General features: G+C 39.5%; 1 protein-coding gene across 1 annotated transcript in view; it reads left to right on the top strand.

The window, feature by feature from the left end:
- Window positions 1-13,646, top strand: part of CNTNAP5 (contactin associated protein-like 5) — a 223,319-nt gene that overhangs the window by 95,371 nt on the left and 114,302 nt on the right. Inside the window, exon 11 of the mRNA XM_010569849.1 lies at window positions 12,359-12,465. Within this exon, the coding sequence (XP_010568151.1) occupies window positions 12,359-12,465 (107 nt within the window). The remainder of the gene's footprint in view (window positions 1-12,358; window positions 12,466-13,646) is intronic.

The following is a 13,646-nucleotide window of genomic DNA, read 5'->3' as shown; positions in this document are numbered from 1 at the left end:
CTTTCCTGGCTATCATGTGCGTATGGCAGAACGGAGGGTTGAGTCTTCTTGTGCCTCCTCAAACTGACAAACCCTAACCTGTTTCTTCAGGAGAGTGGTAACAAAAGTATTGGTTTCTCTAGAGCTGATAATGATTCTCTAACCTGAGGTTTATTCAGTGCTGTGACAGGCCATAAACTCAGATCAGTTGCTCTTTTCTTCATGCAATGTTTTCTCTTGTTGGCTTAGAAGGAAAACATGCTTGCTGCTATTCCCCTGATCTAAGCAGGACCCCTGAGCTATGGCATTGCTACCAAAATACCAAGCTCTTAGGATCTACAGTCTTCGTTTTGTAATTTGGGGTAACTGGCAACTGTACAAATCTTGAAATACGAAACAGAGCTAGCGAGCAAAACAGGTGGGCAAATGTATCTGAGTAAGGAGCAGCAGGGGAATGGGCAAACCCTGTGAAGTAAACACTAGCCAGGGTTGCCATTTGGCGTTTAGCTGTCCTAGGTTCATTAGCAGTCATGCTTCTAAATTTCTATTCTCTCTAAACCTACTCAGAGTCCAAACTGTTTCTTGAATGGCCCTGTCTATATGAAAAGACACAAAATAGGTCTAGAAAACATCTCCTGCAAAAAAAGATTGATTAAGGTCTGGTTCTTTAACCAGAAAAGATTGCTGAGGGGAGGCAGCATAATGGTCTTCAGGTGCTAAAACGCTGCTGCGGTGCAGAAGGAAATAATCATCTTTTCTGACCAGGATATATAGGAGAGCAGCCATGGCATAGACTGCCTGAGGAGACTGTCAAGTCTCTGTCACTGGAAGGCTTTATGAATAGGTTAGATGAGTCTGTGAGAAATAACAAACATGGGTACGGGTGATCCTGCCTTGGGGTGTGAGCATGGACTAAGTGATCTTCTGAGTTCCCTCCAGCTCTGTGCAATTCTGTTGCATTCGCTCAGGCTTCTCCTCCAGCTGGAACAGCTGTGTCTTGTTCTTGCTTTAGGGGTTCTGAAATGTCAACAATAATAACACTGCTTAAAAAACCACCACCACCAACAAAAAAAACCAACAAACCAATAACACGTGGGAAATATCTTTCAGGAATTCAGCTCAGGATTTCTCACACCTGTGAGAAAGCTCATTTGGTAGATGTATCTGTGAGACACTCTAAGGCAGTGCTGTGGCAGGGAGTAGGGACCTTGTAGCCCATAGATATGGTTTGGTGGCTTTTTTTTTTTTTTTTTTTTTAACCTGAGATGTATATGTTAAGTTTGGAGTGTAAGGAAATGGGGGTGAAGGAGCAACACTTTCTACTCATTTGTCACTTCCCTGATTTGCTTTTTGCTTCTGAAAATGCATGATTCATTATTACAACTGCAGGATGAAGCTCTGTGTTTGGAGAATTTATTGCCCTGTTTTTTCTTGGGATTTCTTCTTTGCAGATTCCATGATGCCTAGAATGATAATTCAGCTCAGGCTGTTTATTTTTCTTTGATGAACAGTAACTTGATTCCCTTCTATTCGGCCCTCTATTTTCACGAGATCCTGTGACTTCTTGGAGCTGAGGTGTTTCTCCCTCTTTCAGATGTGGTCAAAATGAGAGTGAGAAGTTTGTAAGCCATTAGGAGGAGGCGGGGACTGAGGCACTGGATAACTATGGGAACATCTTCCCCTTAGTAAATCAAGCCAACAACTGTGTGTTGATCCTTTCACAACCTCTATTTCAATTGCTAGCAGACGAAATGCAAATCCAGTTGGATGTATTCACTGACCTCGACCCTGGCCTGACCAGCCCTTTCCAAGAAGTACGTCCTCTTTGGGCTGCTCAGAGGTGGTGCTGTGTGCAGCTCTGACTCTAAGAGTCTGTCATTCAGGCTTCATGGCCATTTCTAAAACTGACACTCTGTTCTTTTGTGTGCCACAAACTGTTCTCTACAAGGAGAGATTAAAGAGGCTAGGACTCTTCAGCCTGGAGAAGAGAGAGCTAGGCAGGGTTAAGCGATGAGGAGCAGCATGAAGGACGTGAATAATAAACAAGAATTTGCTGTTCCTCACAAATTCAGTTCTTACACAGCATCAAATTGGATGTCGTTAGATGCTGTAGAGGTCAAATATAAAGGAAAAAGCCAGTAAGGCGTACATGAATCCATAAGCCACACATTGCTGGAAGCTGGCAAAGTGTTCAGTGGGATGTTCTTAAACTTATTTCATCAGCATCTTTGCTGTGACACTGTCAGAGTAAGGAAATTGGAGGAGAGGCACTGTTGATCTGATGCAAAGTCTGGAGGGAGGTGGTAGTCTTCGGACTGGGAAGCCCAAGTTCCTTACTGTTTTAAAAACATCCTTTTCATTGTGGGCAGCTTTTTGTACCTCTGTTGTTCAAAACCAAAATACATTTTGTCATATCTGTGCTAATCTCAAAATACATTGGAATCTGACTGCGAATTTTGCTAAGTAACTAATACTTTCTGCACTGCGTTTTCTGTTCCTCCGTGGCAGTGGAATAGTGGGGGTGTGGGTCTGTCTGTGTCTGGGCAAACAATGGAAGGCATAGCCTGGGAGAAATTCAGGCAGCCTCTCATTTAAAAATAAATGAAATGGGTAGGAAAACAAATATGCAGATGCTGAGAATTTGGCCACACTGTTGAGAAGCTCTGGGATTTCCCATTCAGCAGTTGGCTGGAGTGCCAGATTTTGGAACTGGAAATACTAGCTTCAGTCCTGAAGCCGAGTTGGTTGTTTGCTGTGGTTGGCATCCTGTTCAGAGAATAGATGCAGGAATGTGGGCTCAAGAGATATTGCAGCTCGAGAGTTGCCATGGATATTAGGAAAATGTGCCAGAAAATCATTAAACCTCAGTCCAGAAACACTGTGGATTTCCAGCCCTTCATCATATGGCACAGATGCTCCCTTTGGGCTGAGCAAGGCTGTCTGCTCTTACAGCAGATGGACCCCTTGGAATACAGCAGCAAGGGCTGCAGTGTTGCCTGCAGCCTGTAGGCATGGGTTGATTAATCTCATCCGCTTCTTGCGTGCAGTGGGACAAACTGCTTTGCAACGTTAGTCACAGAGAAGAAAGTTCCATTTCCAGGAGTTCTTGCACTCCGTGTGTACACAAAGAGGTAAGCTCTGGTGTGGTTTCACCTACCAGCTGCTCCAAACTCTGTAAAGAGAAGTGCTTAAGGGGCATTGCAGTTGAGATAGCTTGTGCCGAACAGCTGTCATAAGGGGAAAACTGGCCTCGTTTTCCTCTGACTTGACAACTGTCATGGAAATAGTCTCCTTTGCCCCTGAAGATGGTGCTAGACAAATAGTTGCTTCTACCAGGCTTTTAAGGCACATCCTTAGCTGTGTCACATCCTCTTGAGACACATCCTTAACGATGACATTGGTTACATTAATGCTTTTGCACTCCTCAACCCCCATCACAAAGGATGTGTATTTAAGTTGGCCAGTGACAGAGAAAACTCTGTTAAGAAGCCTGAAACTTCATACGATTCTGCTACTCCTTCCAGGGCTGAAATAGCTTGAAACCATTGACTTTTTGGTAGCAAAGTTTAACAGGACAGAGGTAGGGCTAAGGCAGATACAGAAGCATGGTGTTGTACCCCCATTGTTATATTGTCATAAGTTCTATACAGCATTTGCGCTTGAGTATATGAGACTAGGTAGTCTTGGGATTAAGAAGGCCATTTTTTGTTGAACCTGTCATTATTCATAAATGAACTATGAGGGTAGTCAGAGCCTGCTTTCCTTTAGGCTCAGATTCACGTGAATGCATAGATAAATGCACGCATTGCTCTCCCTGTCTACAACTGCTAGGGTACTTTAATCTGATTGCTGCATTTCGTGTTGATTTTGCGCTGATGAAGCTTTGACTGGGTTGTCCTATTTTTACTTGGCTGGCACCCTGCCCTCACTATAGCAAATACTGACAGTACTTGTCAAGGACAATGCTGGGAACTTCAGTTCCCTTAAGTGACCTGGGGGAGGGGGGAAGGAAAAAAAAAAAGAAAAAAGATTCACGTTGAATCTACCTTGGCAGATGGATGGATGGCGCATCTTGCAGGACATCCTGGGAATTCCAGAGATCTGCAATGAGGAATGCAAATCTGACCTCAGATATTTTCTTATGAATCCTGGCCATGTTTCATCTCTGTAGCATAAGTGGGCAGACACAAGCACACACTGATATTGCCGTCCTTATTAAACCAAGATTCATCTGCATATTCCAATTCTCCTAGCAAATACAAACGGAGAGAGCAGCATGTGGTATACATAATAATCACTGCAATGGGATTGGCGTTAACAGCTTACCTCATTAGGGAGAAGCATACTGAGTTGATACATGAGTTTGCTTCCCTGTACTACTGGAGTTACAAAGCACAAATAGTGTCCTTAGTCCCTATCATTCTATCCCTACCCATGTTTTATCTATGAAAATTCTTCATAACATTTTCTAAATAAATTAGCTTAAAGTGTTCTTTTTTCTTGCTAAATAGAGCTGACCTTTTAAATCCTGCTTTATGCCTATTTCCTTTGTAGATTCCATTAGATTTTACTATCAATTTTTACTTGTAAGAAATAATAATAATTTTTGACTTTTCCTCCTTTTCTTTTAGTACTGAACTTAACATTGCTTCCTGTGTTCTACTGTCAAAATGGGCCTTTGGGAAATTAATTACTATTGCAGGTGAAGGGTGTTAGGATAAATCTGATGAAAGCACAGTCTCTTTTTGCATTTCCCAAATCTCCTCTAAGATTTAATGTATGCCCTGCAGCAGAAGCCAAACTTTATATGATTCCCGCCCCCCCTTCCCCAAAGTTGGCCATGCAAACGAGAAAATATCCTGGCTAATTATGCCCACTGAGTTTTAATTTTATTTATTACAGTCCCAGGCTGGGATTGAAAAAGCAAATACTTGATATTGTATTCACCCCCCATAAATACCTGCAGAGCATTGCAGAAAGAATAAAAAAAACCCCACGCAACACTGAACCACCCACAATTTGGCACACGTTCTTTTCATTCTCTCTAGTATTCCTATTTTCAGTATTTAGTGTCTTCTCTGCAGAAATGACAATTATTTTGTATTTCAGATTATTTCCTCTTTGCAGGAAATCCTCTTATGTTTTCCCTTCTTGGTTTTATAGCAATGAGTCGGATGTTTTTAGATCACACTCCTTGATTTTGGATGGTGATCAAAGCAGGGATGAGTCGAAGACATAAGAGGGGATGTCATCTGTCCTTTTTTAAAACATTTTTGATTTTGGGTAAATCCCAAAGTAGATTTGAATATTGCCCACCTATATCTCCATGATCAGCCAAAACAAAGCATTTAAACTGCATTCCTTGAGATGCTGTAATACCTGGATCTTTTTCTAGAATTGTTCCATCAAATGCTACGTACAAGAGAGGCTGTCCTGCCTAGTTATAAGGATCTGATGGTCCAGGTTTATAGTTCTTCTGATCTTTTGTGTCACCTTAAAAAGATCACTTCAGTCCTGTGAGTGACTATATTCCCCCTCACTGGAAATAATGATGTGGAAATGGATGGGGGGAAATGTCTTAAATCCAAACTATATCAAATGGTGGGGAAGGAAAAGGTGAAAAAGTTATCTTAATGACTTAATCCCTTGTAAAGATCAATAAACAGTGGAAAAAATAGTATTAGAAATAGAAGAATACGTGACATTCTGTGAGAGTTGAAGAACCCCTTGGGTCCTTCCCAAAAGTACGCATCTACATCACAAATTAGATGTGCTAACCAATGTAATTAAACCATTGCAGTTAGCTCATTTCAGAGTCCGAGTCTTGGAAATCCCCTCAATACCACCCAGGTTTTAGGGTGGAAGGGCAGGATGCAGAAAAACTGAGCAAAATTTAAAAACTCCAAATCCACAAACACCCAAAACCTGGCGGTTGAAATTAAAGTCCCTGCAGTTCTGAAGACCCATGCCCCCATCATCTCGTATCTATTCTAGTGTTTAAACTTAGCTGGATAATGCAGGTAATGACAGAGCTTCTCTCTCTGATAGCTTAAGGGCTGACTGACAATGAAGTGTAATAAAACCATATAGAAAAATTCCCTGCTCTTGGACTGGTATATGAGCTTTGTGCTGTCAGATGAGCTTGGTTTGTGGTAGTTTTAAAACAACAATATGTTTGTACAAAGCAAAGTCTCTGTAAAAATAGGCAGTCACAGTAGAAAATGCAACCTCTGAAGAAGGCAAAGTTTTCTGTCCTTTGTGTTTCTTTAATGTGAATGAAAGGGAATGCTTGTATTATTTGGACAGTGCCATGAGTTGGTTTTGCCTGCCCTGCCTTAATTTGAAGGCTTTTTGTTTTCCCTGACTTTCATACATGCAAGACCAGCTGCAGAAAACAATGATTCAGGCCTGAATCGTGCCCACGAAACGTGCACTGATCTGTAGAAATACTGTGTTTCAGAGCAAAATAAAGACAGATTCTTCAGCTTAATCTGCCACGCTCACATCACCACATCTGAACTGGAGACAGGCCATGTTTTAATTTAGTCTTCTTGTTTTCCAGATAAGTTTGTCCATTTATTTATTTTCATGTGAAGCAAGAAAACGGTGCTGAATTCAAATCTCATTTACATGATGCCATTGCAGAGTAACAAAGAGCAGTGCTGATCTCATCCTTTAAAATGCGTTTAGTAAATGCTGTAAGGGGTAACTACAGAACTGTTTTCAGCAGCATGAATTCCTTCCTATAGCTGCAATGACTTGTACCTATGGAAAGATGCTGGAGTTGGAGATAGTTAGCTTTTGTCTTTGATACAGAGTGGAGGGACTTCCCACTAGTGCTGGAGAGGGGATTTGCCCTGAATGAGACTCCTGTGGAGACAGAAGGCAGTTTGAAGGTTGGTAGGGGGCTGCTTAAGGGCTTTTGGAATCCCACTTGAGTGTGGAATTGAGTTTCTGGGGGATACCTGAATAGAGTTCACCCCCATTGCTATTCCTTTAGAGTAAAAATTCATGGGATGTACAACCCCATGGTAAATTAAAGGCCAACTATGTATGTACGATATAATATCCTGTCCTTGTTTGTTTGTTTGATTTTTGCAGATGGCTTTTCTGCCTTTGCTTTGTAAAATGATGAATTCTAAATGGAACAGCTGTCTGTACAGGATGGTTTATTTGTTTCCCTTTTTTCATTTTCAGATTTATTTATATAAAATCCTTTCTGCTTATGCCAAGCCAAACTGTCAGCACATTTACCTCCATTAAAAATGTAGGTGTTCTAACAACAAAGCAGTCAAACCTTAAAAAAATGCCTTTTATCTAAGGCATAGATAATAGGCTCTTTTCCCTTCACTCGTGCCAATCCCAGCACAATCTCCTCCCCCAGTTCTGTCCCAGCCATGTGCCTGAGGGCAGCTGGCATCAATGTTCAGATCTTCTAAATGTTGGTCTCTCAGTGGTATGCAAGTGCAGAATCTGAGAACCAAGGTGGCCAACAACAGAAATAATAGTATATTTTAAAAGTTCAGTCATCAAGTTTCAGAAATCTCAGAAAGAAGAAAAACCTACCTTTATGACAAATTATTAAAATTACAAAAATGCCTTTTCGGTTTGTTGTTTTTGTTGGTTTTGGTTTGGGGTTTTTTTTACATCTATTCAGTGTGATAGAGTAAATGATTTCCAGCATGGAAAAGAAAAACTGTCTTTGTTCACATTACTCTTGTTTTGTTTGTACTCCATGACTTCTCATAACATAATAAATTTAGGGAAGAAAATGTAGATGGCTGAGAAAAGAAAAAACTGAAGTATTCCACAATACTTTTTTAAAAGTTGTTGTTCAGTTTTCTGAAGTTGCGAGAGGAGGGAGAAGTTGGGAGTTGTGATGAGGAGGGGATGTGTGCTGAGGAAAACCAAAGATCTGGAGAGTGTTAAGTCTTTTGCAGCCTGTCTTAATATTGTTTTTCCTCAGTCTTTCTCCTTCCCTCCCTCTGGTTCTGGTAGCTCTCTTTTCTCCCTTTAGTTAAGGAAACCTAGCCCACTATTTTGCCACAAATGGACATCCAGGGGAAAATAAGAGTGGGGTGTGCTCCTGTGGTTCTTTCTTTTCTAATGCTCTCCGATCTTCATTTATTTTCCCCTTGGTAAATCCCTGAAGTTGTTACATGTTGTCCATGTAGTAACATTGGTGGATTTCTCTTCAAAATGCTTGTCTGGTCTCCCCTTGAACCCATTTCTTGTATCCAGAATAACCTTTGGCAAGGAATTTCACTGATTTATGGTTCAGCAGAGCAGGACCAAAATCCATGCTGTTGCAATTGGCCTCAATCTATTGAGATTAGTGAAAAGACACCATTTTACCGAAGCAAAGTATAGGCCATTACAGTAACACCATGAGTTTGTCGTACATGCATGCCTACTATATGAAGTCATCCCTATTAATGGTATATTTTAATTATACATGAAATAGCTGCAGCCCATAAATAGGAAAACATGCTGAAATAAAATTAATTTGAGATAATATTTAGGCAAATGCTTTCTTAATTGAAAAACTTCTAAATTTCATGTGTTTTCTTGTGATGGCATGGTTGAGTTTTAGAAACTCAGTGGTTGTCTCAAAATGATGTATATCGACAGTCTTAATATTGAGGATGTGTGCTCTTTTTTTCTTTCTCTCTCTGATAGTTCTCTTTTTTTCCCCCCTCTTTATTCAAGAAGAATAGAGTGGTGCAGGCAGCATGTGTTGTGCTGACTATAACAAAATCCAGGAGGTGCTTATTGAATGTACTGGGTTTATTTCCAGTCAAGTGTAACATCAAATGTGTAGAACTCCTTCAGCCTTCCCACTCAAGTAATTTTGTCATTGTTATTTCTTCATCATTCCTATCAAAGGGCCAAATTTTGCCCTGTCATTTCTATGCAGTTTGTCCTTTGAATTCAAAGGAAGCACACATACAGTTTTGGAGGTGAATGTTTCAATCTAAGGGCAGTGAATACTTTTGTGCAGGCCCTGCATATTGCTTAGATGGCTAAGGTGTGTGTTTTCCAGCTTGGCCGGAGGAGGGAAAATTTTATTTGCTTCATTTGTTTTTTTACAAGATTCATTCACCATGATATATTCTATGAATTAATCTGAAATCTGGAAGATCAGAGTCCCTGGTCTGTCACAAACTGTGTTAGGCAAATCATTAAATTTCAAAGTGTCCCATTTATGATACTCACAAAAATTGAGTTGATCTGTTTGTTCATTTCAGTTGCAAATAGGTCAGGGGCTGACTGCTGCAAACTTTTGTCTATGAAACATTCTGTGATACCACTGCATTTTTTTCTAAAATTGCTTGATTATACTAAAATGCAAATATTAATTTATATTTTAAATTGTATGTCATTAAATCCTTCAACATGAGGATCCAGGACAGTTAGCAAATGGAACAACCTGTGATTTATCCATGCCTTGATTAATTTTAATCATAGCTATTTCTTAATTTTGGGTTCTCTGACAATTAGAATAAATTGTGCTTCTAATGAAGACACAACTGCTCAGCTAGAATGGGATTATGGTAATTATTAGACTTGCAAAGAAATTTGTTTCATAAGCTCTTAGAAGGGTTAGTTATCTGACCAAAACCAAGATCAATGCGCTTGGTGCTAATTAAAGAAAATAGACTAAGGAAGAAAAAAGGTTTAATTCTGAATTTATGAATATCATTAAAAGCTTACATGGCTAGTTTGACTTGCATTTTGTGCATAGTTGGGGGAAGAAGAAGTGTCTGCATTTGTAAGAGAAGTAGAAATGAGAAGTGACCTTCAACTTTGTAAAGCCTTTACAAGGAAACTGTTTTAAGGGAATAAATGTGGCTAAGCCTCTGACACAGGCCTTTGGCAAACCACAAATGACTAGTAATTAACTCTACTGCATTGGGTTAATTAATAAAAGGTAGCTTAAAATAGGCAGAAAGCATATTTGTCCATTACACTGATGATGTAAATTATGATAATAACACAGTACTGTTCTTTTTACCTCTCCAAAGAGCTTTATTAACATCGAATGTTTCTTGTCGCCAGCAACACTGTGATGTGAATATAACTACAGCTGCTTTACAGGTGACATAAATGAATGTTTATCACAAAATAGCAGGTAGAAGTACAGGTAATATGCTGAGGGCAAGGGCAGGCATGACTAAAGTACAAATATGAGCAAATCTGCTCTTACAGGCAAAATTCATATACATCACTATAGAGCTGTTGAACCCCTGTGCTTCTCCCGCAGCCTCTGGGATGAAGCTGTTGGGGAGTTGCTGGTTCAAGGGAGCTGGCACCGTCCTGCAGAGCGTAGCTGGGTGCAGATCGTGCACCAGCCAGTCCTGTCTGTGCCATCCTGTAGGCTGCTCTTGCTTTCTTAACATCGACCCAAAGTCTCTAAATCTCTCTTCACCGTTGCCAAGAGTAGATGTAATGGCAGAGGGGCTGGCTGGGCTGTCACTGTACCAGCAGGGCGTCAGGCTCTGTTAGATGATTTCCCAGCATACCATTAAAAGCCAAAATCTCATCCCTTCTTAGAGTTCCTGCCTTGTAAGGATGGGGCAAAACCAACAGTTTTGGCTGTCTGCTTTGTATCTTTCTTCTTTTAGAAACAAGGTGTTCTCCACAGCACTGAAAAAAGCTCCCTGGTGAGCTGGAAAACCAGGCACGTGTTTCCCATTCTCTTTCCTCATTTTGTATTTGAGCCCAATGATTAATAGAAACCATAACAACGATTTTTACAAGACCAATATATCTTACAATTGTTTTAACAGATGTTACAGATAGCTATAAATATCATACTGTCTTACTGAATTCCTTATGTCTCTAATATTTGAATAATAAATAATGACTATAGTAATTGAGTAAGCATTAATAAAAATAATTAATATTTCATATTAATATTTTATATGATCTTTATAATTTTATGTATGATGGTATAAATAGTGATCGAGCAAACCTGAGTTCTAGAACAAATCTCAGACTCACACTTGTACAGACAAGTATATATATGTATGCATGTATTTGCATACAGCATATTGAGGATGAGAGGTTGATCTGATAGGCTTCTATGCACATACACAGGTTTCTTTGGGTTGTCGATGTTCGGCAGCTCTAAACAGCCTTGGACTCAAGTAAGTTTGTTAATGCCTGGCCAGTGGGGCTCGGGAGACTGGTGAAGACTACAGCCATTAGCAACATACAGGTTTTCTGCTTACACACTTGAAAATCACTTTAATTGTAAGGATTCTAGAAAAAACAGACTGAAAGCCACAGTTTAAGGCAATATGCACACTTGAATGAAAAAACATTTACAAAAGGATGAGATGAACTGCAATAAAATCATGGCTTCAGCTAGTACAAATCTAGGTAGCCTCAGTGACTTCACCACTAACAGCACTGAAAGATCTGGGCCATAAAAGGGGTTTTGAAGCTCAATTTACAGCAAAGCAAGCCCTAGTGGAGTGCTGGTGTGTATGAGATAAATTGATTGCCTGGTTTCTATCCACCCACCCATCACAATTGAATCAGTGGTATAAACAAGTTACTCATTTTTCAAAAGTCAAACGTACAGTGTAAAATAGAATATCTAATATACAGTAAGGAGAGAAAAGAAAAGGAAAGAAAAGGCAAACAATGAACAATGTCTGTTTCCATTTAGGCTGGTGTAACTCCATTGCACTGCTTGTGTTTACACCAGTGTAGTTCAGATCAGCATTCACTTCTTGTCCTGGAGATTGAATTTATCTCCCACAGCTTTTATTTGTGTTCACTTCCCAAGATGCATGCTGTTGTGCTTCTTTCTTCTTTTAATAATTTTCTTCACAATAATACTTTAAAGGCATACCAACTAAAATGAGGGAAAGAAGTGAGAGTACAGAACTCATAAATGAAGCATTTTTTTCCTCTCACTTCTGAGATTTTCATGCTGTTTGTGTTACCACAAGTGTAACTCAGCCTAATTTTGATAACAATGATGCCTGTTTAATCAGAGAACAGGGGATTCTTCTTTGAAACAAGCTTTCAATAGCATTTTCACCTGTTACTCATCCTTCTTTGTGCTCAGAAAGTTTGTGAAACTGTAACTGCTAGTAAGTGGAGACAAGTGGAATGTTTTTACTGAGAGTGATCTTTACCGACTTGCTGGATACATTAAATGTTGTTGTCATCAGTGCTTGTATTTGAAGTCAATCACAGATCAGAGGAATAAGTAATTATTTTAGGTATTATACAGTGATTCAGCCCGAGGAAACTCTTGCGTGAATGGGGAATTGAGACAGTTTTATAATTATTTTTTCCAGCACATTATTTTTACAGAAATGTTTATAATTAATTGCATTTTTTAAAAAATGTCTCCAATTAGATGTTTGCCCAACTACTGTGAACATGGAGGAAAATGCTCTCAGTCCTGGACCACCTTTTACTGCGATTGTAATGATACAGGCTACATGGGAGCTACCTGTCATAACTGTAAGTAAACACCTACAGTGTTTTCTATTACAGCTGGTATGTCAAGATGCACGTAAACTAGAAAGCAGCTTTGTGAGAAGTTGTATCATATTATAGGATGTAGCACGTGGTTCGAACAGGTCAAGAATTGGGCTAAGAACGCACAGGAATCCAATTGCAAAAATGCATGTTTCTTGACAAATATTTTGGAGAAAATAAAAGTTATTTTAACTAATTTTCTACATTTTTTCCTCACATTATACATTGATTTGGGGAATCTTAAATTCATTTATGTTGCATACACACTGTAGACACATTGGTCATTAGACATTTAGTTGAATTTAGCTGGGCCGAGCTGGGTGATTTTAATCTGTGTTTGGGGCTGTACATCAGTTTTGGCACCATGGGCGGCTTTGATTTTAGATTATCAAAAAGTTCATGTTGCACACCCAGTTTTGACGGTTTATAATTTTGGAATTTTGCTGAACTATTATTTGGGCTGCTGCTATTAGCAAGGGTACAGTGTCTGAAACAGTGGCAGTACATGAAGAATTTAGCTACTGAAATCCACAGCAAAAGGAATATTAAGGTTTTAAAGGTTTAAAAAAAAAAGTATCAAACAGTAAAGGCACAGCATGCTGGGAATTCTAATAAAAAATAGAGAGAGAAAGGGGAAGCCAAAATAAAGCCTGTTCATACAACTGCGTAAAAGGGAAACCAGTTAGAAAATGAAGGTAAACTTCCTGTTCTATCACTGGAAATAAAGAGAGAAAAAAATAGTAAGAATAACAATTCCAGGAATACAACTATAACCACTCCAAGTGTTTGATGAGCACTTGGACCGCAGATAGGATGAGATTGGTGAGAGATGCATTTTTTTTCCCTGTTAAGCTAAAAAGCCAAAGAGAAGAAAAGGTACTTAGTGGTTTGAAGCTGAGAATATTGGCAACTGTACTGTAATTCTGGAGACTTTAATGGTTTGCTAATTAAGGGTGAAATCATTTGTGGTGTGGGGTCTGCAGCTGATGGGAGAGGCTTTTGAGAGGTCTATTCATAGATTCGTCACATGAACTCCACATTGTAAGCACAAAGGAAGCCAAGGGTTTGGTGCAGAAATCATGCCAAGCCAGATGAAGGATGGAAAGAAAAATGCTAAGGTTATAGTTTTGAAAAAAGAGTTTACTTTTTGTCCAATGCCTTTG

Source organism: Haliaeetus leucocephalus, unplaced genomic scaffold, assembly GCF_000737465.1.
Source record: "Haliaeetus leucocephalus isolate CR32 unplaced genomic scaffold, Haliaeetus_leucocephalus-4.0 Scaffold1, whole genome shotgun sequence".
Lineage (NCBI taxonomy): Eukaryota > Metazoa > Chordata > Aves > Accipitriformes > Accipitridae > Haliaeetus > Haliaeetus leucocephalus.
Note: the sequence above shows the minus strand (reverse complement) of the source record. Positions and strands in the feature narration are given on the sequence as shown.